The 27,286-nt window shown below is 44.0% G+C and overlaps 1 protein-coding gene across 1 annotated transcript; it reads right to left on the bottom strand.

Moving 5' to 3' along the window:
• Positions 1-861: 861 nt before the first annotated feature.
• epb41l3a (erythrocyte membrane protein band 4.1-like 3a) lies at positions 862-27,286 on the bottom strand (the record flags this gene model as incomplete). Its single annotated transcript, XM_079234346.1, has 23 exons — positions 862-972; positions 3,751-3,831; positions 3,947-4,045; positions 4,225-4,269; positions 5,061-5,138; positions 5,558-5,653; positions 14,529-14,771; positions 14,891-14,938; positions 15,055-15,188; positions 15,322-15,414; positions 16,363-16,446; positions 17,258-17,433; positions 20,536-20,633; positions 20,829-20,981; positions 21,814-21,858; positions 23,336-23,423; positions 23,511-23,607; positions 24,821-24,942; positions 25,019-25,094; positions 25,317-25,359; positions 25,441-25,545; positions 26,970-27,122; positions 27,197-27,286. The coding sequence occupies 23 exons, from the start codon at positions 27,284-27,286 to the stop codon at positions 862-864; spliced, it is 2,358 nt and encodes a 785-aa protein (XP_079090472.1).

Below are 27,286 nucleotides of genomic sequence, written 5' to 3'. Positions count from 1 at the left end.
AAACAGTGTGTCGACATTTGTCTCTGGAGTCTGGACTACAACTCCCATAATGCAGCAGAGGCTTCTCCATTCAGTCCTGAAAGAAAGTCAGAAGCAGCTGTGAGACTAAATATGAGCAGAAGTCTAAAAGTCTACATGTCTGGGAGACGTATTAAATCAATCTCCAGCTCATTAAAGAGCATTGATGAATCACGATAAAGGATCCTTGAGTCCTTGAGTTAGCCAGGATAACATCATGCTCATGCTAACTAGCATAGCACAGCAAGCGTCAAAGCGTGGGCCAGGCTGTTAGCGTAGCATAGCATGTGACTGTCACCACTGTCCTGAGTCCCTGAGTCAGCATGAATGCAGAGGTGAATACAGGTGTGTTCAGGTGTTCACTTGAGCTGTACAATAATGTCACACTTGAGAGGACAGGGGATAACAGCATGCTAGCATAGCATTAATGGTCAGCTGGTTAATGTTTAGTGATGTGTTTCAATTTGGCGCCCAAATAAAAAACTCTCATGACTCATCAATAATTGATTGATTCCATTCTGATCACCTGAGTCATCAGAAGGCTGTTTATTTCCTCCTCACACTATCTGAAGATCCAACCGATCCCCATAAATCCTTCCTGTCCTCCATTCAGAAGATTTTCTCTTCCTGTGTCCTCTGGACCAATCAGAAGATTCCCTTCTCTTCCTGTGTTCTCTGGACCAATCAGAAGCTCTGAGCTCCTGGTTCGTCAGTGTTCGTCTCTCCTGTTCCTGAACACCAACATTTGTGTAAAGCATGCAAACACAATGTTATGAATGCTGCCATGCACCAGCCAGCTAATCAGCATCCAGTACGGGTCACCACCTGTTACCTGTGATGTCACTAATCAATCACATGATCAGGAGAGACCTCTGTTTCTTTATGGACAACGACTCGTGTGACTGACAGCTCAGGATGCTGCAGCCGCGCCTCGCTAAGCACCGCTGCCAGCGCCTTAAAGAGAGACACGGAGATCAGAACCTGGTCCAGGATTAATCCTGGACTGACCAGACCCAGGTCGGTGCAGGGTTAATCCAGGTCTGTATAGGTCTGTCCTGGGTTAGTCCAGGTCTGTATAGGTCTGTCTTGGGTTAATCCAGGTCTGTATAGGTCTGTCCTGGGTTAATCCAGGTCTGTATAGGTCTGTTCTGGGTTAGACCAGGTATGTATAGGTCTGTCCTGGGTTAATCCAGGTCTGTATAGGTCTGTCCTGGGTTAGACCAGGTATGTATAGGTCTGTCCTGGGTTAGACCAGGTATGCATAGGTCTGTCCTGGGTTAATCCAGGTCTGTATAGGTCTGTCCTGGGTTAGTCCAGGTCTGTATAGGTCTGTCCTGGGTTAGACCAGGTATGTATAGGTCTGTCCTGGGTTAGACCAGGTATGCATAGGTCTGTCCTGGGTTAGTCCAGGTCTGTATAGGTCTGTCCTGGGTTAGACCAGGTATTTATAGGTCTGTCCTTGGTTAGTCCAGGTCTGTATAGGTCTGTCCTGGGTTAGTCCAGGTCTGTATAGGTCTGTCCTGGGTTGATCCAGGTATGTATAGGTCTGTCCTGGGTTAGACCAGGTATGTATAGGTCTGTCCTGGGTTAGTCCAGGTCTGTATAGGTCTGTCCTGGGTTAGTCCAGGTCTGTATAGGTCTGTACTGGGTTGATCCAGGTATGCATAGGTCTGTCCTGGGTTAGTCCAGGTCTGTATAGGTCTGTCCTGGGTTGATCCAGGTATGTATAGGTCTGTCCTGGGTTAGACCAGGTATGTATAGGTCTGTCCTGGGTTAGTCCAGGTCTGTATAGGTCTGTCCTGGGTTAGTCCAGGTCTGTATAGGTCTGTACTGGGTTGATCCAGGTATGCATAGGTCTGTCCTGGGTTAGTCCAGGTCTGTATAGGTCTGTACTGGGCTGATCCAGGTATGTATACGTCTGTCCTGGGTTAGACCAGGTATGTATACGTATGTCCTGGGTTAATCCAGGTCTGTATAGGTCTTTCCTGGGTTAGACCAGGTATGTATAGGTCTGTCCTGGGTTGATCAAGGTATGTATAGGTCTGTCCTGGGTTAGACCAGGTCTGTATAGGTCTGTCCTGGGTTAATCCAGGTATGTATAGGTCTGTCCTGGGTTAATCCAGGTCTGTATAGGTCTGTCCTGGGTTAGACCAGGTATTTATTGGTCTGTCCTTGGTTAGTCCAGGTCTGTATAGGTCTGTCCTGGGTTAGTCCAGGTCTGTATAGGTCTGTCCTGGGTTGATCCAGGTATGTATAGGTCTGTCCTGGGTTAGACCAGGTATGTATAGGTCTGTCCTGGGTTAGTCCAGGTCTGTATAGGTCTGTCCTGGGTTGATCCAGGTATGTATACGTCTGTCCTGGGTTAGACCAGGTATGTATACGTATGTCCTGGGTTAATCCAGGTCTGTATAGATCTTTCCTGGGTTAGACCAGGTATGTATAGGTCTGTCCTGGGTTGATCAAGGTATGTATAGGTCTGTCCTGGGTTAGACCAGGTCTGTATAGGTCTGTCCTGGGTTAATCCAGGTATGTATAGGTCTGTCCTGGGTTAATCCAGGTCTGTATAGGTCTGTCCTGGGTTAGACCAGGTCTGTATAGGTCTGTCCTGGGTTAGACCAGGTATGTATAGGTCTGTCCTGGGTTAGACCAGGTATGTATAGGTCTGTCCTGGGTTAGATCAGGTATGCATAGGTCTGTCCTGGGTTAGTCCAGGTCTGTATAGGTCTGTCCTGGGTTAGACCAGGTATGCATAGGTCTGTCCTGGGTTAGACCAGGTCTGTATAGGTCTGTCCTGTGTTAGTCCAGGTCTGTATAGGTCTGTACTGGGATGATCCAGGTATGTATAGGTCTGTCCTGGGTTGATCCAGGTCTGTATAGGTCTGTCTTGGGTTAATCCAGGTCTGTATAGGTCTGTCCTGGGTTAATCCAGGTCTGTATAGGTCTGTCCTGGGTTAGTCCAGGTATATATAGGTCTGTCCTGGGCTAGACCAGGTATGTATACGTCTGTCCTGGGTTAGACCAGATATGTATACGTATGTCCTGGGTTAATCCAGGTCTGTATAGGTCTTTCCTGGGTTAGACCAGGTATGTATAGGTCTGTCCTGGGTTAGACCAGGTCTGTATAGGTCTGTCCTGGGTTAATCCAGGTATGTATAGGTCTGTCCTGGGTTAATCCAGGTCTGTATAGGTCTGTCCTGGGTTAGACCAGGTCTGTATAGGTCTGTCCTGGGTTAGACCAGGTATGTATAGGTCTGTCCTGGGTTAGACCAGGTATGCATAGGTCTGTCCTTGGTTAGTCCAGGTCTGTATAGGTCTGTCCTGGGTTAGTCCAGGCCTGTATAGGTCTGTCCTGGGTTGATCCAGGTATGTATAGGTCTGTCCTGGGTTAGACCAGGTATGTATAGGTCTGTCCTGGGTTAGTCCAGGTCTGTATAGGTCTGTCCTGGGTTAGTCCAGGTCTGTATAGGTCTGTACTGGGTTGATCCAGGTATGTATAGGTCTGTCCTGGGTTAGTCCAGGTCTGTATAGGTCTGTACTGGGTTGATCCAGGTATGTATAGGTCTGTCCTGGGTTGATCCAGGTCTGTATAAGTCTGTCCTGGGTTAGTCCAGGTCTGTATAAGTCTGTCCTGGGTTAGTCCAGGTATGTATAAGTCTGTCCTGGGTTAGTCCAGGTATGTATAGGTCTGTCCTGGGTTAGAGTTACCTTGATAAAGATTCTATTGGTATTTACCTCATCGTGGTCGATTTCTGTGTCTCCAGAAATCACGATTCTCTTCTCGATTCTGGTTTCTGACATTCCTCCTTTGACGGTCTGGAGAGAAGAGACAGTTCATCTTTTACCGAACGATTAAATGAGAAGATATTTACTGACGTGTGTGTTGCCTTGGTGATGTGTGTGTGTTACCTTGGTGATGTGTGTGCGTTACCTTGGTGATGTGTGTGGTGGTGGTGGTGGTGGAGGTCTCAGCGGTGAAGGTCTGGGAGCTCAGCAGTAAACCTGCAGGAGGATCAGAGTCTGTGCGGCTCTGAAACACACACACACACACACACACACACACACACACACACACACACAGATGTTAATGAATCAACATGGGATTTTGCCAATGAGGCAAAATATAAATACATAATAAGTAAATAATATGATGAAATGAACCATTGATTAGTTCATGAATGGTGGTAAATCAATAACACGGGTTCTCACCCCGGGAGCTTCGTACGTGAGCGTCTTCCTCGTCACGGGAACCTCCTGCCAGACACAGAGAAGGGCAACGATCTCAGAAACATCTCACACATCTTCAGAAATTACAGCTGACCTTCAGGTTCAGTCTGCTGGTGAGGTGCACCGCCGTCACCTCACCAGCAGGGGTCACTGGAGCAGGAGTTACTGGGGTAGATTGAACTGGGACAGGTTGAACTGGGACAGGTTGAACTGGGGCAGGAGTCACTGGGACAGGTTGAACTGGGGCAGGAGTCACTGGGACAGGTTGAACTGGGGCAGGTTTCTACCTCAGGTGTTACCTCCAGCAAAGATTTGGGCTCGTCATCGTCATCAGTGTGGTCAGATGGCTGCGTCTGATTGGCCGAGCGGGGGCAGGGTAAAGAGGGAGGGGGGGAGGAGTTTTCTCCCAAACTACACCCCCCCTCCGCCTCCTCCGGGTCGTCAGAGTCCCTTTCGTCGTGAACAGAACCGGGTCTGGTGCTGACGTTAGCTGCCTCCTGCTCTCCGTGGCTAACGGCGGAGTTAGCATGAATGCTATCCTGATTAGCATGGTTAGCATGCAGGCTCTGAGTCTGCCTGACGGCGGCCTCCACGGCGTCCTCCACGGCCGCCTGCGCCACCACGCTGATGGCGTCTTCACTGGCGTCGCTGGCGTCGCTCGCCGGGCTACTCGGCTCGTCGTCGCTGAGGTCGTAATAACTGACCTCGCGTTTGCTAGCCCCTTCCTCTCTGACATCATCAGCATGCGACATGCAGGCCCCCGCAGGAGGGGGTGGGGGATTAGTTGGCGGCGGCCCCATGAGATTTCTAGTCGCTACCTGAGGCTGGTCCGCCATTGGCTGGTCCTGGTCACCTGACTCCGGCATCAGGAAGATCGTCTCCACTTTCTCTGATGTCTGAAAGACAGTGAAGAGCCCAGTGAGTTTACAGGTACTGAGGTACGACAGGTAGACAGACAGGTAGACAGATAGGTGACAGACAGGTAGACAGACAGGTAGACAGACAGTTACCCAGATAGGTGACAGACAGGTAGACAGACAGATAGAGAGATAGGTGACAGACAGGTAGACAGACAGGTAGACAGACAGGTAGACAGATAGGTGACAGACAGGTAGACAGACAGGTAGACAGATAGGTGACAGACAGGTAGACAGACAGGTAGACAGACAGGTAGACAGACAGGTGACAGACAGGTAGACAGACAGGTAGACAGACAGGTAGACAGACAGGTAGACAGATAGGTGACAGACAGGTAGACAGACAGGTAGACAGACAGGTAGACAGACAGGTGACAGACAGGTAGACAGACAGGCACCTTCAGCAGGTTGTGTTCTCTGAAGGTGTTTTGTTCTCTGGCTGAGTTCAGCAGAGCAGTCAGCTCAGGAGACATTTCATTGACTGTAGGTTTAGGCTGCGCACACACACACACACACACACACACACACACACACACACACACACACACACACACACACACACACACACACACACACACACACACAAAGGTTAGAAAGACAGACCTATGAAGTGCAGCCATTTAACTGGAAAGTAAATATAAACTGTTAGTAGAAACAGCCATGCAGGGGGCCTGGTCAGAGTGGGCGTGGTCAGAGGGAGCGCGACCATATAGGGCGTGGTCACAGAAGGCGTGGTGAGTGGGCGTGGCCAAAGAGGGCGTGGAGCAAAGAGTTGTTAGTAATTAGTCAGTAATTACTAACCAGTGCATGAAATATTAAACAGATTACAGGGTTTTTAGTCAACATATGAATATATGAAACATGATTATATTAGTTTCTACTGCGAACTACTGGGATCTAGTCCATTATATTGTGATCTAGTCCATTGTATTGTTATCTAGTGCATTATTTTGTGATCTAGTGCATTCTACTGTGATCTAGTACATTCTACTGTGATCTAGTACATTCTACTGTGATCTACTGCATTATTGTGTGATCTAACACATTCTACTGTGATCTACTGCATTCGACTGTGATCTACTGCATTATACTGTGATCTAGTACATTCTACTGTGATCTACTACATTCTATTGGGATCTAGTGCATTATTGTGTGATCTAGTGCATTATACTGTGATCTAGTACATTACACTGTAATCTACTGCATTATATTGTGATCTGCTGCATTATTGTGTAATCTAGTACATTCTACTGTGATCTAGTACATTATATTGTGATCTAGTACATTTGACTGTGATCTAGTACATTCTATTGTGATCTAGTGCATTATTTTGTGATCTAGTGCATTCTACTGTGATCTAGTACATTCTACTGAGATCTACTGCATTCTATTGTGATCTACTGCACTATTGTGTGATCTAATACATTCTACTGTGATCTGGTACATTATACTGTGATCTACTGCATTATACTGTGATCTGGTACATTATACTGTGATCTACTGCATTATACTGTGATCTAGTACATTATACTGTGATCTAATACATTCTATTGTGATCTAGTGCATTATTGCTTGATCTAGTGCATTATACTGTGATCTAGTACATTATACTGTAATCTACTGCATTCTATTGTGATCTACTGCATTATTGTGTGATCTAGTACATTCTATTGTGATCTAGTACATTCTATTGTGATCTAGTACATTCTACTGTGATCTAGTACATTCTCCTGTGATCTAGTACATTCTATTGTGATCTAGTACATTCTACTGTGATAGTTGTTGGGAACCCTGATCACTTTGAGCTCTGAATATTTTCACTAATTAATTAATTTGTGGTGGAACGTGATCAGACCACAAGGAGGTGAGCGTTGCATTCTGGGAGGTCGACCTAGACAAGCTTTTTCAAGACCTTCATTTGTTTATGTTTACTTCCTGACTTTCACTGTCTGTTTACGTTCACTGATCCACAACAGAACAAACCGACTGGAGGTTGTTGCAACGGTGTAGATCAATAAGAGGAAAGCATCTTTGATTCATAGTAACTCATGAGATTTATAAAGGTAGTACACCTTCTGGCAGCCATATTGATGTGTAATATCTCGTCACATCATGAGTTCTCACCTTGAGACTCTGAGATTAAACCTGAGAGCTTTAAACAAGGGGAAAAGCTTCAGGAAGTCAAAGCAACCAATCAAGGGTCAGCAGACAGGAAGTGAAGAGCAGACAAAGAAGGAGCAGCCAATCAAATCAGCCCAGAAAACAATAACAACATAAAGAGATCTGCTGCTTCTTTTGGTGTCTGGGAGGTGAAACTGAACACTGCAGCTCTCCTGTCTCCTGTCTCCTGGTGGACAAACTGTCTCCTGTCTCCTAGTGGACAAACAGACAAACTGTCTCCTGTCTCCTGGTGGACAAACAGACAAACTGTCTCCTGTCTCCTAGTGGACAAACAGACAAACTGTCTCCTGGTGGACAAACAGACAAACTGTCTCCTGTCTCCTAGTGGACAAACAGACAAACTGTCTCCTGGTGGACAAACAGACAAACTGTCTCCTGGTGGACAAACAGACAAACTGTCTCCTGTCTCCTGTCTCCTGGTGGACAAACAGACAAAGTGTCTCCTGGTGGACAAACAGACAAACTGTCTCCTGGTGGACAAACAGACAAACTGTCTCCTGTCTCCTGGTGGACAAACAGACAAACTGTCTCCTGTCTCCTGTCTCCTAGTGGACAAACAGACAAAGTGTCTCCTAGTGGACAAACAGACAAACAGTCTCCTACAAACAGACAAAGTGTCTCCTAGTGGACAAACAGACAAACTGTCTCTTAGTGGACAAACAGACAAAGTGTCTCCTAGTGGACAAACAGACAAACTGTCTCCTAGTGGACAAACAGACAAACTGTCTCCTGTCTCCTAGTGGACAAACAGACAAACTGTCTCCTAGTGGACAAACAGACAAACTGTCTCCTAGTGGACAAACAGACAAACTGTCTCCTGTCTCCTAGTGGACAAACAGACAAACTGTCTCCTGTCTCCTAGTGGACAAACAGACAAACTGTCTCCTAGTGGACAAACAGACAAACTGTCTCCTAGTGGACAAACAGACAAACTGTCTCCTAGTGGACAAACAGACAAACTGTCTCCTGTCTCCTAGTGGACAAACAGACAAACTGTCTCCTAGTGGACAAACAGACAAACTGTCTCCTAGTGGACAAACAGACAAACTGTCTCCTAGTGGACAAACAGACAAACTGTCTCCTGATGGACAAACAGACAAACTGTCTCCTGTCTCCTAGTGGACAAACAGACAAACTGTCTCTTGTCTCCTAGTGGACAAACAGACAAAGTGTCTCCTAGTGGACAAACAGACAAACTGTTAGCTGTGGAGTTGCACAAGGAAGTGGCTTAGGCCCTTTACCTTTTTCCATTTTCACAAATTATCTCCCTTTGTCAATTAAGAATTCCAGCATGGTAATGTATGCTGATGACACAACACTGTACAGCCAGGCTTCAAACAAACAGGAACTTGCACCATTCTGAATCAGGATCTGGAGAGAGTGTCTGATTGGGTGAAAGTGAGCAAACTAGCCCTGAACATTTGGAAAAGTAAATGTATTGTGTTTGGCTCAAGTAGCACACTTAATGGTGACACACAGCTTCAGTGTCAATGTGAGGTTCAGCAATAGAACAGGTCAAGAAGACCAAACTACTGTAGTGTTGGACCAACAGCTGTCGTGGTCTGAGCACATTGACGGCGTTGTCACTACAATGGGAAGGAGCATAGCTATGACCAGAGAGCGCTTTGCTTATTGAACACTCTGTTCAGGGTTCTTATGTCATGGAGAACCTGGTCATGGAATTATAAAATTATAAAAAGTTATTTCCAGGCCTGGAAAAGTCCTTGAAAAAATAAAACCCCCAAAGTTTAGTAAAAGTCATGTAAATGTGTTATATTCATGTGTTCATGACGTTAATTTACGCTGAGTTTGAAATAATGAATATGCTTTTAAAAGAAAGACTCAAAATATAAGCAGGCATACATACAGGCATCTATATAAATGTTTATTCTTTTAATCAAACTATTGTCTCATTCATTTGTGTCATTTAAGGTTTACTGTATGCTTTGTATTCTATTGTTAGTTTAAATACTACATTTACTCACTTTTTACTGTTTACACCCAGACTTCACTAAATGTTTGTAATGGACATTTGGTTTAAAGTCATGGAAAAGTCATGAAATCCACTGGTCAGGATGTGTCTGAACCTTAGCTATTGTTTGTCAGGTGGTGCACTCCCTGGCCTTTTGTCATCTGCTATACTTCCATCCATATGGTCAGTAGCTGCTAAGAAAGACATACATGAACGACAACTGGCTCAAAACCGAGCTGCCAGATTATCACTCCAGTGTTCAATTAGAACTAACACAGCATATATGCATCTCACCTGTCATGGTTCTCAGTGGAAACTCCACTTCACTGTAGCCTTCTCACGTTTTTCAGGAAGGTATTTAATCAGACTGAATATTTCTTCAATCAGTTACAAAGCATTCTACATAACCATCACACAAGGCTAGGTCACTTAATACCTCCAACCCCAAGAACAAGCCTCCTCAAACGTACAATTGAGGATTATTTTCCCTGCAATTACTGCTTGGAATTTACTACCTCCTCAAATAACTCATGCAGGTAATAATCTTTCATTTAAAAAACAATCAAAGGCGCACCTCAGGACTTTAACCACTTGCGTTTTTAGTCATCTGATTTTTCTTTGTATAAATTATGGATGGACTGCATAATATACATCCTAGTCCTCGGCTAAACAGACAAAGTGTCTCCTACAAACAGACAAAGTGTCTCCTAGTGGACAAACAGACAAAGTGTCTCCTAGTCCTCGGCTAAACAGACAAAGTGTCTCCTACAAACAGACAAAGTGTCTCCTAGTGGACAAACAGACAAAGTGTCTCCTAGTGGACAAACAGACAAAGTGTCTCCTAGTGGACAAACAGACAAAGTGTCTCCTACAAACAGATAAACTGTCTCCTAGTGGACAAACAGACAAAGTGTCTCCTAGTCCTCGGCTAAACAGACAAAGTGTCTCCTACAAACAGACAAAGTGTCTCCTAGTGGACAAACAGACAAAGTGTCTCCTAGTGGACAAACAGACAAAGTGTCTCCTAGTGGACAAACAGACAAAGTGTCTCCTACAAACAGATAAACTGTCTCCTAGTGGACAAACAGACAAAGTGTCTCCTAGTCCTCGGCTAAACAGACAAAGTGTCTCCTACAAACAGATAAACTGTCTCCTAGTGGACAAACAGACAAAGTGTCTCCTAGTCCTCGGCTAAACAGACAAAGTGTCTCCTACAAACAGACAAAGTGTCTCCTAGTGGACAAACAGACAAAGTGTCTCCTAGTGGACAAACAGACAAAGTGTCTCCTAGTGGACAAACAGACAAAGTGTCTCCTACAAACAGATAAACTGTATCCTAGTGGACAAACAGACAAAGTGTCTCCTACAAACAGATAGACTGTCTCCTAGTGGACAAACAGACAAACTGTCTCCTAGTGGACAAACAGACAAAGTGTCTCCTACAAACAGATAAACTGTCTCCTAGTGGACAAACAGACAAACTGTCTCCTAGTGGACAAACAGACAAACTGTCTCCTAGTGGACAAACAGACAAAGTGTCTCCTACAAACAGATAAACTGTCTCCTAGTGGACAAACAGACAAACTGTCTCCTAGTGGACAAACAGACAAACTGTCTCCTAGTGGACAAACAGACAAAGTGTCTCCTACAAACAGATAAACTGTCTCCTAGTGGACAAACAGACAAAGTGTCTCCTAGTGGACAAACAGACAAAGTGTCTCCTAGTGGACAAACAGACAAAGTGTCTCCTACAAACAGATAAACTGTATCCTAGTGGACAAACAGACAAAGTGTCTCCTACAAACAGATAAACTGTATCCTAGTGGACAAACAGACAAAGTGTCTCCTACAAACAGATAAACTGTATCCTAGTGGACAAACAGACAAAGTGTCTCCTACAAACAGATAAACTGTCTCCTAGTGGACAAACAGACAAAGTGTCTCCTACAAACAGATAAACTGTCTCCTAGTGGACAAACAGACAAAGTGTCTCCTAGTGGACAAACAGACAAAATGTCTCCTAGTGGACAAACAGACAAAGTGTCTCCTAGTGGACAAACAGACAAAGTGTCTCCTAGTGGACAAACAGACAAAGTGTCTCCTACAAACAGATAAACTGTATCCTAGTGGACAAACAGACAAAGTGTCTCCTACAAACAGATAGACTGTCTCCTAGTGGACAAACAGACAAACTGTCTCCTAGTGGACAAACAGACAAAGTGTCTCCTACAAACAGATAAACTGTCTCCTAGTGGACAAACAGACAAACTGTCTCCTAGTGGACAAACAGACAAACTGTCTCCTAGTGGACAAACAGACAAAGTGTCTCCTACAAACAGATAAACTGTCTCCTAGTGGACAAACAGACAAACTGTCTCCTAGTGGACAAACAGACAAACTGTCTCCTAGTGGACAAACAAACAAAGTGTCTCCTACAAACAGATGAACTGTCTCCTAGTGGACAAACAGACAAAGTGTCTCCTAGTGGACAAACAGACAAACTGTCTCCTACAAACAGATAAACTGTCTCCTAGTGGACAAACAGACAAAGTGTCTCCTACAAACAGATAAACTGTCTCCTAGTGGACAAACAGACAAAGTGTCTCCTAGTGGACAAACAGACAAAGTGTCTCCTAGTGGACAAACAGACAAAGTGTCTCCTACAAACAGACAAAGTGTCTCCTAGTGGACAAACAGACAAAGTGTCTCCTACAAACAGACAAAGTGTCTCCTACAAACAGACAAAGTGTCTCCTAGTGGACAAACAGACAAAGTGTCTCCTAGTGGACAAACAGACAAAGTGTCTCCTACAAACAGATAAACTGTCTCCTAGTGGACAAACAGACAAAGTGTCTCCTAGTGGACAAACAGACAAAATGTCTCCTAGTGGACAAACAGACAAAGTGTCTCCTAGTGGACAAACAGACAAAGTGTCTCCTACAAACAGATAAACTGTATCCTAGTGGACAAACAGACAAAGTGTCTCCTACAAACAGATAGACTGTCTCCTAGTGGACAAACAGACAAACTGTCTCCTAGTGGACAAACAGACAAAGTGTCTCCTACAAACAGATAAACTGTCTCCTAGTGGACAAACAGACAAACTGTCTCCTAGTGGACAAACAGACAAACTGTCTCCTAGTGGACAAACAGACAAAGTGTCTCCTACAAACAGATAAACTGTCTCCTAGTGGACAAACAGACAAACTGTCTCCTAGTGGACAAACAGACAAACTGTCTCCTAGTGGACAAACAGACAAACTGTCTCCTAGTGGACAAACAGACAAAGTGTCTCCTACAAACAGATAAACTGTCTCCTAGTGGACAAACAGACAAAGTGTCTCCTAGTGGACAAACAGACAAAGTGTCTCCTAGTGGACAAACAGACAAAGTGTCTCCTACAAACAGATAAACTGTATCCTAGTGGACAAACAGACAAAGTGTCTCCTACAAACAGATAAACTGTATCCTAGTGGACAAACAGACAAAGTGTCTCCTACAAACAGATAAACTGTATCCTAGTGGACAAACAGACAAAGTGTCTCCTACAAACAGATAAACTGTCTCCTAGTGGACAAACAGACAAAGTGTCTCCTACAAACAGATAAACTGTCTCCTAGTGGACAAACAGACAAAGTGTCTCCTAGTGGACAAACAGACAAAATGTCTCCTAGTGGACAAACAGACAAAGTGTCTCCTAGTGGACAAACAGACAAAGTGTCTCCTAGTGGACAAACAGACAAAGTGTCTCCTACAAACAGATAAACTGTATCCTAGTGGACAAACAGACAAAGTGTCTCCTACAAACAGATAGACTGTCTCCTAGTGGACAAACAGACAAACTGTCTCCTAGTGGACAAACAGACAAAGTGTCTCCTACAAACAGATAAACTGTCTCCTAGTGGACAAACAGACAAACTGTCTCCTAGTGGACAAACAGACAAACTGTCTCCTAGTGGACAAACAGACAAAGTGTCTCCTACAAACAGATAAACTGTCTCCTAGTGGACAAACAGACAAACTGTCTCCTAGTGGACAAACAGACAAACTGTCTCCTAGTGGACAAACAAACAAAGTGTCTCCTACAAACAGATGAACTGTCTCCTAGTGGACAAACAGACAAAGTGTCTCCTAGTGGACAAACAGACAAACTGTCTCCTACAAACAGATAAACTGTCTCCTAGTGGACAAACAGACAAAGTGTCTCCTACAAACAGATAAACTGTCTCCTAGTGGACAAACAGACAAAGTGTCTCCTAGTGGACAAACAGACAAACTGTCTCCTAGTGGACAAACAGACAAAGTGTCTCCTAGTGGACAAACAGACAAAGTGTCTCCTAGTGGACAAACAGACAAAGTGTCTCCTACAAACAGATAAAGTGTCTCCTAGTGGACAAACAGACAAAGTGTCTCCTAGTGGACAAACAGACAAACTGTCTCCTACAAACAGACAAACTGTCTCTCGTCCTCTCAGAGCTGAAGTGTTCAGTTTGAGGGTTAACGTGTCGCTGCTCCTCATGCTTGTTTCCATGCCGACAACCAACCAGCCAATCAGCATACCAGTCTGGTCACGGAGACTCTGAGGGGGGCGGGGCTTAGACTCAGCTCCTCCAGAGGGGATTGAGGAGGAATGAGGGGGGTCAAAGGTGGGCCCAGAGAGGCTCCGCCTCCTCCGACGCCGGGCGGCGAGGTCGGCGTCTTCACCTCGCAGATGGTGACCAGTGGTCCCCGTGTGATGACATCACCAGCAGCTAGCGGTCCCCGTGTGATGACATCACCAGCAGCTAGCGGTCCCCGTGTGATGACATCAGCAGCAGCTAGCGGTCCCCGTGTGATGACATCATCAGCTAGCGGGATGATTCTGATCCGCCTGCCCATCCCGGTGCTCGCTGTAGTCACGGTGACACCGGAGCTGTCGTCCGCTATTGTCATGGCAACGACCCTCCCGGAGGCTGTGTCGTAGCTCCGCCCCATGGTGCAGCTCTTCTCTCTGATTGGCTGAGGGGCAGTTATGAACCCGCCCTCCTGGAGCGCACAGGTGAGCAACATCAAACACACACAGACTGACCTATTAGCCAATCACGTGACGCTCAGGTGAGCTCAGGGACGCCTGCTGGTGTTTGACTGACAGCTGAGTGGACCTACCGCTGTGGAGCCGCTGTCCAGTGGGAGGGGCTGAGAGACCGACAGTGTGTGTGTGTTTGTGTGTGTCTCACCTCGTCTGGTTCCAGCGGTTCGATCATCGGGGACTCGTCTCCTCGTCGTAGGGCTGAGGAGGCCAGACGCCTCTCCCACTCCGTGACTCCGCCCCCTCCCGTGACTCCTCCCCCATCCGTGACTCCTCCCACTCCCGTGACTCCTCCCTCTAAGAAGGAGCGCCGGAGAGCGCTGATGGAGGTCTGAGGTCTCTGCTCCTCCTCTGGACTCCCCAACGTCCTCAAGTCCTCATCCTGATCAGACTTACAGACAGACAGACAGAGAGACAGACGGGCAGGCAGACAGACAGGTTGTTGTTAGAAGAGTTTAGATTTCAGTTGTATTTCATAAATATATAAATAATGTGAAATCCTCCTCAGACCTCGGTGGCAGTCAGATCTTCGTCCACAGCGGTGTCGGTGAGCTCCGTCTACACAGACACATCATACAGGTATGTGAGACAGGTGAGACAGGTGAGCTCTGTCTACACAGACACATCATACAGGTATGTAGACAGGTGAGACAGGTGAGATAGGGGTGTGTTACCTTGGTTTCCTGCTTCTGAGGAGTAGGAGGACTCTGCTGAGAATTCTCTGTGGCTCTGGTCTCCTCCTCTTCCTCCTGCTCCTCATCCTCCTCCTCCTGCTGCTGCACCTCCTCCACCACCAGCACCTCCTCAACTTGGAGATAGAAGACAAAGAAGAAAGGGGAGGAGACAAGGGAGCAAGGAGACAAGAAGAGGAGGAGGAGGTGTCATTTAGTGCTTCGGCCACCGGATCTGATGTCTCTCCTCTGATTTGTTGTTTCCGGTACCTGTCGCCGCCGTCCTCTTCTCCATCGTCCTCTCAGGAGTCACGGTGGTGATGAGGTCACTGACGGCTTTAGATGCTCCGTACAGCCCCATGTCTACACGCACACACACACACACACACACACACACACACACACACACACACACACACACACACACACACACACACACACACACACACACACACACACACACACATGTCAACAACAACAAGGATGATAACCAGGGCAACAGCACATTCAGCCAATCAGCACTCAGGGCACATGCAAGGCAGCCTGGGCCAATCAGCCAATCAGCATTCAGAGCCACTACGAAGCCATGACCACACGGCTAACTATGCTAATGATGCTAACTAAGATAGTCAGACCTACTTCCTGTTGAGCCTCCAAAGGGCTCGAAGCTAAATACGACATTAGTCATTAATTATCAAAGTTAATGAAAACAAAGCAGCAGACGACAATAAGATTATTACGAATTTCAATTATATTGCTGTGAAGTGTCTTAAAGCTGCATTCTCTCTCCTGACCACCAGCGGGCGACTCCTCTGGTTGTATAGAAGTCTATGCTTCATGTGTTAAAGCTGCATTCTCTCTCCTGACCACCAGGGGGTGACTCCTCTGGTTGTATAGAAGTCTATGCTTCATGTGTTAAAGCTGCATTCTCTCTCCTGACCACCAGGGGGAGACTCCTCTGGTTGTATAGAAGTCTATGCTTCATGTGTTAAAGCTGCATTCTCTCTGACATTCTGACCTAATGTCTGATCGTGTTATTGACGACAGAATGGAGGTCTGACTACATGTGATGACATCACCAGGAACAGAAAAGCTGATTGGACAGAAGTAGACACAGCTGATCACAGATCCAGATGTGTCTGAATGAAGCAGAGCTCATCCAGCCAATTAGGAAGCAGCATTCGCTCACAAGCTGAAAGAAGTGAAGCATTCAGAGCTGTGGCCAATCACAGAGCAGTACTACTACAGTACTACTATAGTACTACTACAGTACTACTACAGCAGCAGTGTTACTGCAGTGATGAGCTCTACCTGTGTGTGTACCACCGTTTGCTTTAGGGGACGTTGTGATGGCAGGAGAGCCAATCAGAGAGGAAGTGGGCGTGGTCCTCGGAGCTGAGAACCAATCAAAGCCCTGGTCACCAACAAGTGAAGAAAGAACTGACTGAACACACAGCTGGACTCCTCAACCAGAACCCATAAAACCTGAACCCCCAACACCTGGTACAGAAACTACTGGAACCAGTGTGACCAATACCTACTACTGGGACCAGGACTACAATGACAGAGACCAGAGTCCAGGAATCCTACAACTGGGACAAGAACTACTACAACTACTACCAATGAGATGAGTACAACTACCAAGACCAGTACCTTTACTATCAGGACCAGGACTACAACTACCAGGACCAGCATTGCTGCTCATATCAACAAATGTTGCTCAGGTGGGTCGTGACCCCTAGTCCGCATGTCGTAGTGTCCTTAATGGAGACCCCTCACAGGAGACCACCACTCCTAATCCTTCTGATGGGTTAAATGCAGAGGTCAAAGTTCATGTATCTTACGAATAAACAGTATTCTACTATCAGGACCAGAACTACGACTACCGGGACCAGGAATACGACTACCAGGACCAGAACTACAACTACCGGGACCAGAACTACGACTACCAGGACCAGAACTACAACTACCAGGACCAGGAATATGACTACCAGGACCAGTACTTTTACGATCAGGACCAGGACTACGACTACCGGGACCAGAACTACGACTACCAGGACCAGAACTACAACTACCGGGACCAGGACTACGACTACCAGGACCAGTACTTTTACGATCAGGACCAGCACTACTACGACTACCAGGACCAGTACCTTTACTATCAGGACCAGAACTACCTCAGTACGAGCATGGTCAGTATGAGTACCTCCATCCAGGCTGCGGCTCAGAATGTTCCTCTTGCTGATGCATCGTGGGAAATTGGGTGCAGGTCTGGAGATCTGAGCGCTGGCTCTGCGACTCTGAATCTGAGTCCGACCGCTGTAGCGGAACTTTGAACCCAGAGACAGAAACTTCTTTGTTGTCTCTTCTGGAGACATCAGCCTGAGAGACGGACAGAGACAGAGCATGTTTGTAAGTAAAGTCATGTTACATTACATCATGTTACATTATGTCATGTTACATAACGTAATGTAAGATTTAGTCATGTTACATTATGTCATGTTACATTAAATCTTGTTAAATTAAGTCTTGCTACATTAAGTCTTGTTCCATTTAGTCATGTTACATTATGTCATGTTACATGACATAATGTAACATTTAGTTATGTTACATGACATCATGTAACATTAAGTCTTGTTACATTTAGTCATGTAACATTTAGTCATGTTACATTTAGTCTTGTTACATTTAGTCATGGTACATTTAGTCATGTTACATTTAGTCATGTTACATTTAGTCTTGTTACATTTAGTCATGTTACATTTAGTCATGTTACATTAAGTCTTGTTACATTTAGTCATGTTACATTTAGTCATGTTACATTTAGTCTTGTTACATTTAGTCATGTTACATTTAGTCATGTTACATTTAGTCATGTTACATTATGTCTTGTTACATTAAGTCATGTTACATTAAGTCATGTTACATTAAGTCTTGTTACATTAAGTTACGTTACATTAAGTTACGTTACATTAAGTCTTGTTACATTAAGTCATGTTACATTAAGTCATGTTACATTAAGTCTTGTTACATTAAGTTATGTTACATTAAGTCTTGTTACATTATGTCTTGTTACATTAAGTCATGTTACATTATGTCTTGTTACAATAAGTCATGTTACATGTCTCGTTACATTAAGTCTTGTTACATTAAGTCTTGTTCCATTAAGTCATGTTACATTAAGTCATGTTACATTATGTCTTGTTACATTATGTCTTGTTACATTAAGTCATGTTACATTAAGTCTTGTTACATTAAGTTATGTTACATTAAGTCATGTTACATTAAGTCTTGTTACATTAAGTTATGTTACATTAAGTCTTGTTACATTAAGTCATGTTACATTATGTCTTGTTACATTAAGTCATGTTACATGTCTCGTTACATTAAGTCTTGTTACATTAAGTCTTGTTCCATTAAGTCATGTTACATTAAGTCATGTTACATTATGTCTTGTTACATTATGTCTTGTTACATTAAGTCATGTTACATTAAGTCTTGTTACATTAAGTTATGTTACATTAAGTCTTGTTACATTAAGTTATGTTACATTAAGTCTTGTTACATTATGTCTTGTTACATTAAGTCATGTTACATTAAGTCATGTTACATTAAGTCATGTTAAATGTCTCGTTACATTAAGTCTTGTTACATTAAGTCTTGTTCCATTAAGTCATGTTACATTAAGTCATGTTACATTATGTCTTGTTACATTATGTCTTGTTACATTAAGTTATGTTACATTAAGTCTTGTTACATTAAGTTATGTTACATTAAGTCTTGTTACATTAAGTTATGTTACATTAAGTCATGTTACATTAAGTCTTGTTACATTAAGTTATGTTACATTAAGTCTTGCTACATTATGTCTTGTTACATTAAGTCATGTTACATTAAGTGTTGTTACATTAAGTTATGTTACATTAAGTCTTGTTACATTATGTCTTGTTACATTAAGTCATGTTACATTAAGTCTTGTTACATTAAGTTATGTTACATTAAGTCTTGTTACATTATGTCTTGTTACATTAAGTCATGTTACATTAAGTCTTGTTACATTAAGTCATGTTACATTATGTCTTGTTACATAATGTCTTGTTACATTAAGTCATGTTACATTAAGTCATGTTACATTAAGTCTTGTTACATTAAGTTATGTTACATTAAGTCTTGTTCCATTAAGTCATGTTACATTAAGTCATGTTACATTATGTCTTGTTACACTATGTCTTGTTACATTAAGTCATGTTACATTAAGTCTTGTTACAATAAGGCATGTTACATGTCTCGTTACATTAAGTCTTGTTACATTAAGTCTTGTTCCATTAAGTCATGTTACATTAAGTCATGTTACATTATGTCTTGTTACATTATGTCTTGTTACATTAAGTCATGTTACATTAAGTCTTGTTACATTAAGTTATGTTACATTAAGTCATGTTACATTAAGTCTTGTTACATTAAGTTATGTTACATTAAGTCTTGTTACATTAAGTCATGTTACATTATGTCTTGTTACATTAAGTCATGTTACATGTCTCGTTACATTAAGTCTTGTTACATTAAGTCTTGTTCCATTAAGTCATGTTACATTAAGTCATGTTACATTATGTCTTGTTACATTATGTCTTGTTACATTAAGTCATGTTACATTAAGTCTTGTTACATTAAGTTATGTTACATTAAGTCTTGTTACATTAAGTTATGTTACATTAAGTCTTGTTACATTATGTCTTGTTACATTAAGTCATGTTACATTAAGTCATATTACATTAAGTCATGTTACATGTCTCGTTACATTAAGTCTTGTTACATTAAGTCTTGTTCTATTAAGTCATGTTACATTAAGTCATGTTACATTATGTCTTGTTACATTATGTCTTGTTACATTAAGTTATGTTACATTAAGTCTTGTTACATTAAGTTATGTTACATTAAGTCTTGTTACATTAAGTTATGTTACATTAAGTCATGTTACATTAAGTCTTGTTACATTGAGTTATGTTACATTAAGTCTTGTTACATTATGTCTTGTTACATTAAGTCATGTTACATTAAGTGTTGTTACATTAAGTTATGTTACATTAAGTCTTGTTACATTATGTCTTGTTACATTAAGTCATGTTACATTAAGTCTTGTTACATTAAGTTATGTTACATTAAGTCTTGTTACATTATGTCTTGTTACATTAAGTCATGTTACATTAAGTCTTGTTACATTAAGTCATGTTACATTATGTCTTGTTACATAATGTCTTGTTACATTAAGTCATGTTACATTAAGTCATGTTACATTAAGTCTTGTTACATTAAGTTATGTTACATTAAGTCTTGTTCCATTAAGTCATGTTACATTAAGTCATGTTACATTATGTCTTGTTACATTATGTCTTGTTACATTAAGTCATGTTACATTAAGTCTTGTTGTGTGAAGCTGTGTTTTGTCTTCTCATATCATATCAAGTGAAATCATTAAACACTGACCTGAAGAAGGAGTGGTTCTCCACACACACTTTCCACAGTCTTTTAGCTGATCGGTGGTTCAGCAGCTTGAAACCAATAGTAGACTCAAACTGGTCAAACTGGAGACAGAGACAGACAGTAGCTGGTCAGACTGGACACAGAGACAGACAGTAGCTGGTCAGACTGGACACAGAGACAGACAGTAGCTGGTCAGACTGGACACAGAGACAGACAGTAGCTGGTCAGACTGGACACAGAGACAGACAGTAACTGGTCTGGTCTTCTGTGGTGTTGGGTGAGTCGACCTGTCTCACCTCTCCAGGTCGGATCTTGATGTAGAAGTTGTTCCTTTTGTACGAGATCTTCAGGATCTTCGGCCACGAGAATCTATTGATCCTCAGTCTGTCTCTGTAGACCAGAAGACCGCTACTGCACACGCCCAGCATGATGGCCACGCCCTCTGAGTCCTGCACACACACACACACACACACACACACACACACACACACACACACACACACACACACACACACACACACACACCATGGACTCATGAATGACACAACTGGAACAAGTCATTTGAGAACAATGAAACCAGAATTTATTGCTAAATTGTCTTTCTACTGACTTTCTACTTTGAGTCTGTAGGGATAGTTTGACTCAATGTAGCATTGAGCTACATGCTTGCATAGGACACAGTAGAGCTACATGCTAACTGTGAGCCCGCTACCTTCAAGGGTCAGAGTTCAACAGCGTCAGAGACCAAAGAGACAACAGTGATAACTTCCTGTCTGCTGTGATTCCACATCCTGTCTGCTGTGATTCCATTTCCTGCCTGCTGTGATTCCACTTCCTGTCTGCTGTGATTCCACTTCCTGCCTGCTGTGATTCCACTTCCTGTCTGCTGTGATTCCACTTCCTGCCTGCTGGGATTCCACTTCATGTCTGCTGTGATTCCAAAACCATTACAACTATGACATCACTGAATGTTTGAGTTGATTTATGAATATCAATTTTCTGTTATGAGTTCTGAGTTCTGGATTCTGGGTTATGGATTATGGATTATGGATTATAGATTATCACAGCTCCTCAGCATGTTTGATTCACATCCTCACATGTTTAATGTTTAATGTTTATTGTTCAGCGATGGTTTGGTTTCTGGGTAATAAGGAACAGGAGTGAGAATAAGTGGAGAATAAAGGAAACACTCACTGATGACATGGTGTGTGAACACACACAGAACACACAAACACACACAAACACACACACACAGACACACAGACACACACACACTCTTACCTCTGAGTGAGCTGAAGGCAGGCAGTCAAAGCGACTTCCTACCATCTACTCGTTCAGACAGACGGAACAAACAGAGAAGGAGAAGAAGAGCCGGTCGAGATGAGGGAATAAAACACATCAGCTGTGCTGCGTTCAATGTGCCTCCAGAGCATCGGACATTCAAACACCACAACATGAAACATGTGTACAGAAAACATCTTCATCTCCAGCTCGTCTTCATGTTCAACTTCATCTCTAATGTCATCGTGAGTTAGTGGGTTAAACTGTTCCTTGTAATCTGATTTATGTCTTTAACACATTTGTTTCAAATTGTCTAACGATCTGTGAGCCAAGCTCTGATTGGTCAGGAGGCGGAGCTTTTATCTCCAACGTTGGTTACCATGGCAATCTACCAGGTAAGAATTAAACCTCCGTCGTACGACTGAACCCCAGAGTTAAACCTGAAGTTAGCTGGATCACCACGAACCCTGATCCTGGTCTCTGTGGATCTGAAGTGAACCAGAGTCTGCAGCTCTGTTACTGAGAGGATGGATCAATGGAAAACGGCCACGATTGAAAAATCATTACTGACACACACACACATACACACACACACACACACACACACACACACACACACACACACACACACACACACACACATGATTGATCAGGACAGAAAGTGTGTCATGTATTGATCAGATTGTTGAGAAACAGAACATCAGTAGCACACTGAGGTCTGTGCTTTTGTATTAGTTCATATTCTGAACATACATAATCCTATATATATATATATATATATGTATATATATACATATATATATATGTATATATATATATGTATATATATACATATATATATGTGTATATATATACATATATATATGTGTATATATATATGTACACAAATACAGTTGTTATACATGTTTATATATGTGAATCTATATATAAATATGTATAAATACTGTATATGTGTACATATATATGAAACGGTTGTATGATAAGTAACTACTATCCAAAGTCAAAAGCTGTTTTAGGGGAAATTAAATGGGGACAACTGGATTTTAAGGAGTTAATGATGAAAACAATGCATCCACTTAGAAACACTATCATGTGTCCGATAACTCAGAAACATGTCAAACCCAGGAGACATTTAGTTTAAACTCGAAGCTTCTCCACAAACACCAAACACAGACGAGGAAGTCTGAATGGTTAAAAACACAAAGCAACATGACGCCTGGACATGAATCTGACCTGCAGGTTCCACTTTCAAGAGGATGCTGTGAGTACTGCTACTACTACTACTGTGTGTAGTGATGGGATCATGTCCATGATGGTACAAGTACTCGAGTACTCACTGTTTCCCAATCATTATTCAGCATCATTCTTTAACTTTTCCTTGAAGCTGCGGCCGTCAGGACCGATTCCCACATCAACGGTTCGTCAGCTGAGATGAACTGAAGCGACGGACGAAGCTTTCGACAGCTGCTCTTACTGTTTTGATTTCTTGATCTCAGGTTATCATCATGTTGTGTGTTTTTACCTTTGCGTGATGAAGGTCGACTCCGTACATAGAAAGCTTCTTCACGTTGTCCAGGAAGTGCATCTCTGCTTCAGATGGCGTCATTCCTCTAAACACACAAATCTAGTTTTAACAGCTGTTGTTTGTTTGTGTTGGTTTCACTTCTTAAAATTACATTAATGCTCAATGTGAGAACCTGTGTGTCTTGTGCAGCTCAATGATCTTCTCCTCCATCTCTTTGGTTTGATTTGGAGCGAAACAGAGTTCACTGACGTAATCTAAACCACACTCGTCTGAAATATACAGAGAGAGAGAGAGACAGGTAGTCGGAGACAGACAGGTCATATGAAACAAAAAGACAGGGTATAAGGTACATCAGGGTATGATAGGGTAGAAGGTACATCAGGGTATGATAGGGTAGAAGGTACATCAGGGTATGATAGGGTAGAAGGTACATCAGGGTATGATAGGGTAGAAGGTATAGCAGGGTATGACAGGGTAGAAGGTACATCAGGGTATGATAGGGTAGAAGGTACAGCAGGGTATGATAGGGTAGAAGGTACAGCAGGGTATGATAGGGTAGAAGGTATAGCAGGGTATGATAGGGTAGAAGGTGCATCAGGGTATGATAGGGTAGAAGGTATAGCAGGGTATGATAGGGTAGAAGGTACATCAGGGTATGATAGGGTAGAAGGTATAGCAGGGTATGATAGGGTAGAAGGTGCTTCAGGGTATGACAGGGTAGAAGGTACATCAGGGTATGATAGGATAGAAGGTACATCAGGGTATGATAGGGTAGAAGGTACAGCAGGGTATGATAGGGTAGAAGGTGCATCAGGGTATGACAGGGTAGAAGGTACATCAGGGTATGATAGGGTAGAAGGTATAGCAGGGTATGATAGGGTAGAAGGTATAGCAGGGTATGATAGGGTAGAAGGTGCATCAGGGTATGACAGGGTAGAAGGTACATCAGGGTATGATAGGGTAGAAGGTATAGCAGGGTATGATAGGGTAGAAGGTGCATCAGGGTATGACAGGGTAGAAGGTACATCAGGGTATGATAGGGTAGAAGGTATAGCAGGGTATGATAGGGTAGAAGGTGCATCAGGGTATGACAGGGTAGAAGGTACATCAGGGTATGATAGGGTAGAAGGTATAGCAGGGTATGATAGGGTAGAAGGTACATCAGGGTATGATAGGGTAGAAGGTATAGCAGGGTATGATAGGGTAGAAGGTGCATCAGGGTATGATAGGATAGAAGGTACATCAGGGTATGATAGGGTAGAAGGTACAGCAGGGTATGATAGGGTAGAAGGTGCATCAGGGTATGACAGGGTAGAAGGTACATCAGGGTATGATAGGGTAGAAGGTATAGCAGGGTATGATAGGGTAGAAGGTATAGCAGGGTATGATAGGGTAGAAGGTGCATCAGGGTATGATAATCCCAGAAGGCTATGGCAGGACGGTTGGGGTGTAATCTGGTATCTTTGCAGCAGAGCACAGTACCAGGGTCGTAGTCTCCGAGCTCTGATTGGACGGTGTAGGAGCTGAGGACGGTGTGAGTCGCAAAGGAACACGGGAGACGTCCAGACACTATATCCTGTCTGAGCTGGAGACACAGGAAGTACCTGCAGACGGAAAGGAGGGCGTGAACTCTCTCAACATTATTGCTTTGATGTCTGATTGACAGGTGAGAGAATCTACCTGGTGATGTCCTCAGAGAGCTGGGCCGGGTCAGGGGGGTAAAACTTGACGTTAAAGGAGAAGTTCCAGGGAACACCTGAGAGACCGCGAGGGGGGAATATTTTATCATTTATTTTAATATGAATGTCAATCACAACTTATCAATTTAAAATGATTCCATTTAATGACTAGATTACCTGTAAACCTGACATGTAATGACTAGATTACCTGTAAACCTGACATGTAATGACTAGATTACCTGTAAACCTGACATGTAATGACTAGATTACCTGTAAACCTGACGTTTCATGATACTGACCTCTGACCTGCTTCTTCATCTCCTTTCCTGGATCCAACCAGTTCTATAAGAAGAGAGGTAAAGACAGATCAAAAAGACAGACAGACAGACAGACAGACAGACAGACAGACAGACAGACGGGTACCTTGTTGTCGTCCATGTCCCTGAAGGACAGACAGAAGTAGTCTCTCTCCAGAAGGTTCACATGTTCACAAACTTTCTCAAACAACTGAACACCGCGAGCTCGTTTCTGCAGAAGAAGAAGAAGACTTTATACACCTGTCTCACTTTCACCTGTCTCCCCTCCGCCTGTCTCTCTCCAATGTCTCTCTCCACCTGTCTCTCTCCAATGTCTCTCTCCACCTGTCTCTCTCTCCACCTGTCTCTCTCCACCTGTCTCTCTCCAATGTCTCTCCCCACCTCTCTCTCTCCACCTCTCTCTCTCCACCTGTTTCTCTCCACCTGTTTCTCTCCAATGTCTCTCTCTCCACCTGTCTTTCTCCACCTGTCTCTCTCCAATGTCTCTCTCTCCACCTGTCTCTCTCCAATGTCTCTCTCCACCTGTCTCTCTCCACCTGTCTCTCTCTCCACCTGTCTCTCTCCACCTGTCTTTCTCCACCTGTCTCTCTCCACCTGTTTCTCTCCAATGTCTCTCTCTCCACCTGTCTCTCTCTCCACCTGTCTCTCTCCACCTGTCTCTCTCCACCTGTTTCTCTCCACCTGTTTCTCTCCAATGTCTCTCTCTCCACCTGTCTTTCTCCACCTGTCTCTCTCCAATGTCTCTCTCTCCACCTGTCTTTCTCCACCTGTCTCTCTCCAATGTCTCTCTCTCCACCTGTCTCTCTCCAATGTCTCTCTCCACCTGTCTCTCTCCACCTGTTTCTCTCTCCACCTGTCTTTCTCCACCTGTCTCTCTCCACCTGTCTCTCTCCACCTGTCTCTCTCCACCTGTCTCTCTCTCCACCTGTCTCTCTCCACCTGTCTCTCTCCACCTGTCTCTCTCTCCACCTGTCTCTCTCCACCTGTCTCTCTCCAATGTCTCTCTCCACCTGTCTCTCTCCACCTGTCTCTCTCCACCTGTCTCTCTCCAATGTCTCTCTCCACCTGTCTCTCTCCACCTGTCTCTCTCCACCTCTCTCTCTCCACCTGTCTCTCTCCAATGTCTCTCTCCACCTGTCTCTCTCCACCTCTCTCTCTCCACCTGTCTCTCTCCAATGTCTCTCTCCACCTGTCTCTCTCCAATGTCTCTCTCCACCTGTCTCTCTCCAATGTCTCTCTCCAATGTCTCTCTCCACCTGTCTCTCTCCACCTGTCTCTCTCTCCACCTGTCTCTCTCCACCTGTCTCTCTCCAATGTCTCTCTCCACCTGTCTCTCTCCACCTGTCTCTCTCTCCACCTGTCTGTCTCCACCTGTCTGTCTCCACCTGTCTCTCTCTCCACCTGTCTCTCTCCACCTGTCTCTCTCCAATGTCTCTCTCCACCTGTCTGTCTCCACCTGTCTGTCTCCACCTGTCTCTCTCCACCTGTCTCTCTCTCCACCTGTCTCTCTCCACCTGTCTCTCTCCAATGTCTCTCTCCACCTGTCTCTCTCCACCTGTCTCTCTCCACCTGTCTCTCTCTCCACCTGTCTCTCTCCAATGTCTCTCTCCACCTGTCTCTCTCCACCTGTCTCACCTCCACAGTGCAGGTGAACAGCGAGCCGTCCAGCAGGGACACCCTTGTCTGCATGGTCCTAAAGCTCAGCGGGTTTCTGGCCGGAGAGCGAGTGATCCGGCCGCTCGACGACAGACGACTCGTCGAGTCCTCGGCCAATGAGCTGCGAGCTCCCTGAGGACGCAGGAAGTGATGTCATCAATGATCTATCTGTTGATGGTTTAGCTCTTGGTGTGTTTTTCTCTTACCTGTTTAGGCGTGGAGTGGGCGGCGGCTTCAGGGAAAAACTCTGCCTCTTTGGACTGGGCCTCCTGTGGCTCACCTGGCTCTGTCGTCAT

This window comes from Taurulus bubalis (assembly GCF_910589615.1).
Source record: "Taurulus bubalis genome assembly, chromosome: 18".
Taxonomy (NCBI): Eukaryota; Metazoa; Chordata; class Actinopteri; order Perciformes; family Cottidae; genus Taurulus; species Taurulus bubalis.
The sequence above is the reverse complement of the archived record's forward strand: the minus strand, read 5'-3'. Positions and strand labels throughout refer to the sequence as shown.